This window comes from Culex quinquefasciatus, chromosome 3 (assembly GCF_015732765.1).
Source record: "Culex quinquefasciatus strain JHB chromosome 3, VPISU_Cqui_1.0_pri_paternal, whole genome shotgun sequence".
NCBI classification, from domain to species: Eukaryota; Metazoa; Arthropoda; class Insecta; order Diptera; family Culicidae; genus Culex; species Culex quinquefasciatus.
The window spans coordinates 35,086,239-35,092,545 of NC_051863.1; the positions used below are offsets into that span (position 1 = coordinate 35,086,239).

The following is a 6,307-nucleotide window of genomic DNA, read 5'->3' on the forward strand; positions in this document are numbered from 1 at the left end:
AAAAGTAAAATTGCATGATGAACAAATTTGAAATACGATATTAATTTTCTAAATAAAAATGTTTTGCTCATAAAGCTACGAGTCTTCAACCATTCCGGAGATTACTTCATTGCAGCTGCCCACCAACATGACGCCATTGCAGTATTGCAATGCGCTATGCAATCGTCTCGTGGTACATAGTTGACGATCATCGCCACTTCGGTAACAGACATTCCCAGCGCAGCAGGAACGTTGTGGCCACACATTTAGTTGCAGCCGCTACCCACCTTTTAATCCAAAACCAAGTGCCGGAGAGTGGCGTCATAAAAAAAGCCGGTTCCTGTCCCCAAAACGCCTTCCAGCGCGCGCAAGTCACCAACAGACAACAAAGCAAACGGGAGAAGAGAGCGGAAGGAGGAGAAGACAAGTTCACAGAGAGAGAGCGAAAGTCGACGCGTCGCAAAGGTCGGAAACGATCACCCTCGAAAGAAAGCGAAAGTGGTGAATTTTCTGGTGAGCGTTCATTCGTGAACGGAGAGCGCTCTCACAAACGAAAGCGAGAGCTGGCGATCGGAAAACGAAGATCACGATCTCACGCAAAGTAGGCTAAGCGGATGAACTAATGCACGCGCAGCAAATTAAACGGAACCACGAGAATTTCAAGCGCGGTTAAAAGGGCGTCAAGAGTGTTGCGCAAGACGAAGAAGACAGAGCTTACAAAGTACGCACACGTGTGTGAGAGCAGCCCCGCGCACGAACGATCGTGTGTGTGCATAACATAACGTTTGATTTGTGTGTGTGTGTGTGCGAATTAATTAGCCTAGTGTTTGGCCCTAATTGAGAGCGAATTTCCTCATACGCGCAAAGCATCAAACACCAGAGCAGAGGATGCAACTATTGCGATGAAGAGACGGTTTAGTGAAGAGACCGCGAGTTATTCAAATGATCCTTCGTGGAGATCGTTATCGAAACCGCAATTATCTTCAAAGCTCGACGCACGATCGCCGCAGGCGACAGCAAGAAGCAATATGTACGGGGTAGTGTGCGCTTGCACCGATCAACACCTTAACGGAATGAGGATGGGAGTCTGCTAGGGTGGTTCTAGTAATTTACTTACATTCCACAGTAGTCCAGATCGCAAAACGGTTTTTTTCCCAAAAAGTGATGTTTTGGAGCTTTGGTGTCTTCACAAAAGTTGTTGCAAATAAAAAGGGGCAACTTTTGGTTTGATTGAAAATTAGGATGGTTCACTAATAGGGTTATTTTGAAAATCTAACTTTTCAGGATTACTTTTGGAAACTTTTTTGTCTTTTAAAAAGTTGTTGGGCTTGCCAATCCAAGCAGCTTTGTCGAAGACACCAAAATTGTTCGTAATCTACGCCTTCTACGACCAAATTTATAGAAAGCAAAAATCGTTTTTTTTTTTTTGACAATTTGGGTCAATTCTGAGGACAGATTCAGATTCAGCGGGCAAAATAACATGAATAAACATATCTTTGGAAAAAAATATTTCTTAAAAACAAAAATCTGTTGATTACCAATATAACTCAAATCAAATATTACTTGGATTAATTTTTCACTCGGCTTTAATCTATAAATATAAATTTTCAAAATCCGATTTTTTCCGTTCATCGTCACCCGCGACAGACACTGACGACGAAACAAAGAGAAACGCAAAAAGTATTTTTTTCAAAACTTTTTTTGTAAAATCGCGATAACTCGTTATGTTTATAAGCAACCCCCTTATGTTTACAGATCAAAATTTTTGTAATTGTCTGCTTTACAACTTTGTAGAACATTTTTAAACTCTAAAAAATAACCCTGCAAAGTTAGAAAAAAAAACACTTCTTAAAATGAATAAAAATGTTCTAAATGAAAAAATGACCCTTCTGGGGCAATGAAGATTCGAAAAGAACATTAAATTTCCCTTAAAATTACATGTTTCAAATTTTTTTACAGTCGAGTAACGGAGAATGCGAGGATTTTTTAAACTTTTTTATTGTTTTTTTTTTCAATGAAAAATACGTTTTTTCCGGAATTCTGAGTACGCAATCAAATCGGGCGTCTAATTTTACATAAAAGTCCCTTTGACACCAAATTTCTATCTCATCACGAGTTTCAGGCTGCAAATTATTGAAATACACCTCTTTTTTCGCATGTTCAAAAATGAAAGTGGTCGTACCGCCCCTCCGTCACGAGATATCAAAAAACGGACCTCGGATTCGTGATCAGGGACAAAAGTCACCCCTTAGAACAAAGTTTCACGCAAATCGAAGAGGGGTCGGGGCAACTTTTCCCGATTTCGTGTGAGTTGGTAGAGAATTGCCCGTATACTTTTGTAACACAAGCTTAACGGCGATATAAATACTGAATTTTTTTATAAATAAAAATCATTCAAGATTTAAATTAAAACCATTAGCATAGCAAAATTAACATCAATTCAATATGGTAATTTTACCATTGTTTAGCTAATTAACAGGTTATAGTTAAGCAGAATTAAACTGAATATTTAAAATACTAAAATAAATAAGAAAGTTTTTAGAGCTTAAATTGGTTTATTTTGGAAGATGTTTTTCAGATGCAAATTCGGATAGTCCACGAGCAGGGCATACCCATAACGTTTGAACCTCACCGATTCACCTGAAATTTTCAGGGGTTGTTTTGTCGTATACAACTAAAAAAAATTAGCTTTAGCTACACAGTAAAAAATTGTAAAATTTGGAAGGTGTAATTTTGGAAAGTTGAATATTACCTCAATTTAGACAGAAAAAGCGACATTACAAAAAAGTGGTAAAATTGCACTTTTTCAGAGGTCAAATTACACATTGTAATATGATTTTTTTTCTGTGTAAGGCAGAATAAAAAAAGGAATTGACTTTTTTTTTTTTTGAAAAAAAAGGATCTAAATAGAGCGTCCAATTTTCCGTCCCAGGAAAAATGTCCCGGGAATTCCTGGGATTTCCCGGAAAAAATATTCCCCGTTTCCTGGGAAATTTGTAAATTTCCCGGGCATTCCCGAAATACAAGCAGAAGTATACATTTCCCCTTCCTTTCTGGCACCAATGTTTCGAAATTTTACAAAAAATAATAATTTGAGAACATGGTTTGATTTTATTCATTTCAATCCACTGTACTTATTTTACTAATCAGCTTGTCTGTAAACTTCATGTCAAGGTTTAGTTCAGATAATATTGATTTCTAAAGCATTCACAACTAGGAATATTGTTTTCTAACATGTTGAGCAACAAAAATTACGCTTTTGTGGAATTAATATTAAATATTTAATTTTCTACAACCCAGCTACCAAAAAAAGGCCATATACTCATATAACTAAAATCATACCATAAATAGAATCATGAAAAATCATTAAAAAAAAACAACTTCGTATCATATGAAATTTACCCAAAGAATGCAACCATATTTCAAAAACTTGCATCAAATATTTTAAAACTTTAATTTTGATTTCATAAAATTGTGTTTCAAGTTTTTTAATTTATTCTAAAATTTGTATAATTTTTTACAAGCAGTCAAACCATTAATTGATCCTCACATTCATTTTGACCTTAAAAATTGCGGTTGTATACAATTCTGTAGCAATATATTAATCAGAAATAGGATCAGAATCATTCATGGTAAATTTTAAATTTCCTTGGAATTCCCGGGATCCGGGAAATTGAACGCAGGCAAAACATGAAACCCAAAAACTACACATAAAGAAAAAGTGTCAATTTGATATGTAACACTGCTTTCCCAAACCATTCTCAGGCTTAGTTGATAGTTCCAGATGTGTCATACAAGCTCCAGATCAAATCGCGTTGATATCTGTATGATATAAGTTTTTGATATGAGTTTAAAAATTGCCCTATTTTTTCACTAAAATGCAAATGACTTTGTTAAGGTTTAACAAATTTGGATGTATCCCCTTAATTTTGTTGCATTTTTAAGCCCTTTTAAGAGATTTAAGAAAAATTAAAATTTCATTGATTTTACCTTAGTTTTTTTACGTTTTTCCCAGATAACTTGGAAGCGATTGGGGATCAAATTAACGATCCAAAATTAAAACTGAAAAAAAATATGTTTTTCGTTATTTTTCTACCCGAAGATTTGTTAATCCGAAGTGGTAATTATCGGGGACTTGGAAAATTTAGTCTGGACTGAACATATTTTTTTATAGTTGTACTTAGAAGCCAATGTTATTGAAAATGTTATTTAAAGAATACATTTTTAATTTCTGTTGATCAAATATCTTTTTTTTTTTCTTAACTTATTTTTATTAGGTCCTTTTAGGTGCTGTGACCAGGTTGGGACCGAGGATCATGATCAAATATCTGTTGAATGATATTTTCTTATATATTCGTTATCAACCGCCACCCTATCGCCGTACTCCACAATGTTTACGACGCGATGCGTTGCAGCTGCAGCCGCGTTTTGCATCGTACACTTTATAGACCAGCACCAAGAGCTCCACATACCAACCATGTGCCGAAACGTGACGCTTTTAGTTTACTTTTAGTTTCTTTATTACACAACTCTTCTCCCGCGTGGACTGAATTTACGATTAGACCGCCACCACACGACGTTGCTGCTGCTGCTGATGATGATGTCAACCGCAAGTGTCAATTGAGTCGTTTTCGTTCGTTGGGTCGTGTATCGGTTGGCGGATTTGGTTAGATTTGCGGCCTGAATGTGTGAGTCACCCCTCTGGGGGGGAAGCCACAAAAATGAGCGCCAAGGTTGTGTGTAGATCCTGGTTGGGGAAGGGTCTCTGGAAACATTAGTCGATTACCGGCTGGATTGACAAATGAGATCGATTAATCAACTGTGCATCGTTATGTCTACTCCAAGTACCGTTCTGGAATGATTCAGTAGCAATGCGTTGGTTCGAGGTGCAGGATTACATCGGGTCGCTTCGTCCGATCTATATTGTTTCGAAAGCATGTCTTGTTCACTTCAGTACACTGGATCTAAGCACTGCAACCGCGCAAAGAACGCTGTTTGGCCAAGTCAGGCTGGTCTTTACGGTATTCATGGATATCATCCTGTTCACGTTTGCTATACGAAGCCTAACGTTGTACCTCGAGGTGACCGATTCGCTTCTTCTGAACGGTGGTCTTTTCGCCTCGCTTGCGTTGACATTCATTTTTTCTACGATTCTTCCTCTGTGGAACAGTCATACGGACGTTAAGATGTACCAGTTGTACAAAAATATTGCGATTTGTGATGTAGAGTTGCTTAATTTGGGATTCACTGAGAACCATTCCCGTCACCACATGATGAGCATCATCTTGCTCTGTAATTCCATGATGATGGTGGCTTATATAATGATAGCAATCGCCTTCTTTCCATCATATCTGGAATGGCTTGGTGTTGCCAAACTGTTTCCATCGGGGTGGACTACCTTATCCTACGTTCGTACCAACCTGGTGATGGGAGTCTTTGTCACTCAAACCACTTTGACACTGCATTCGTTACGAAAGCGGTTCCAGATGCTCAATCAAGCAATATGGTAAGCAGATAGTTCTAAAATCCAACCTAATATAATTCATCTAAACTTCCCTAGCAAATACCTACCAACCACAATCCAGTCAAAACTATCGATACCGAACCCAAAGCTGACATCGCTCCTGATCCGGAAGTTTACCACCCTCCACGATCTGCTCAGTGACACCGTGAACCTGTACAACTTCTGCTACTCCCCAAAAGCCATCTTCATAGCAGCTTCCTACTTCGGACTCACTCTGTTCTCCTGGTTCGGACTGATCCACGCGTTCACCGCTAGTACGGACGTGACTACGTTCCGGATGTCCGTGGCAAACGTCGTCTACGATTGCTTCTTCCTGGTGTTGTTCGGTCTCCTAGTATCGTTCTCGTGCCTAGTCAATCGTGAGGTAACGACAACAACCCTTTTAAAATCCCTCTAAACCCAGCAAGTTCTTAAATTTGCAGTGCCATCGTACCGCAATCCTCCTCCACAAGGTCGTCTGCTACGGATCCTTCGACAGGCGGACCACCAAACAACTTCGTTGCTTTTCGCAGCAGCTTTGGCACCAGCTGCCAAAGGTTTCCAGCCGGTTGTTTGACTTCGAGTGGGAGTTGTTCTATCACGTGAGGAGCTTGTGCAAACGATTATGACCTAATTATTGATTTTGAGATCTTTCACAGACTTCGGGAGCACTGGCAACCTATCTGGTCATCCTGATTCAGTTCGATCTGGGTAACATCAACTACAAGAGGCTTCCGCAGGGAATTTTGTAACTTATGTGAATTTTGATGTATAGATAAAGATATCGAAAATTTCATTAAGAAATTATGGCTAAAAAATATAAGT

The 6,307-nt window shown here is 38.5% G+C and overlaps 1 protein-coding gene across 1 annotated transcript; it reads left to right on the top strand.

Annotated features, from left to right (window-relative positions):
• Positions 1-4,850: 4,850 nt before the first annotated feature.
• On the top strand, positions 4,851-6,234 carry LOC6049308 (putative gustatory receptor 28b). Its single transcript, XM_001866056.2, has 4 exons — positions 4,851-5,485; positions 5,540-5,867; positions 5,926-6,084; positions 6,142-6,234. Exons 1-4 carry the CDS (start codon positions 4,851-4,853, stop codon positions 6,232-6,234), a joined length of 1,215 nt encoding a protein of 404 aa, XP_001866091.2.
• The last annotated feature ends 73 nt before the right edge of the window (positions 6,235-6,307 follow it).

Excerpts from the sequence above, each read along its gene's own strand:
- LOC6049308 (XM_001866056.2), top strand. The coding sequence starts at position 4,851 with ATGCGTTGGTTCGAGGTGCAGGATTACATCGGGTCGCTTCGTCCGATC. Across the intron at positions 5,868-5,925 it reads CGTGCCTAGTCAATCGTGAG|TGCCATCGTACCGCAATCCT; the intron begins GTAACGACAACA and ends TTAAATTTGCAG. Across the intron at positions 6,085-6,141 it reads AGTGGGAGTTGTTCTATCAC|ACTTCGGGAGCACTGGCAAC; the intron begins GTGAGGAGCTTG and ends GATCTTTCACAG.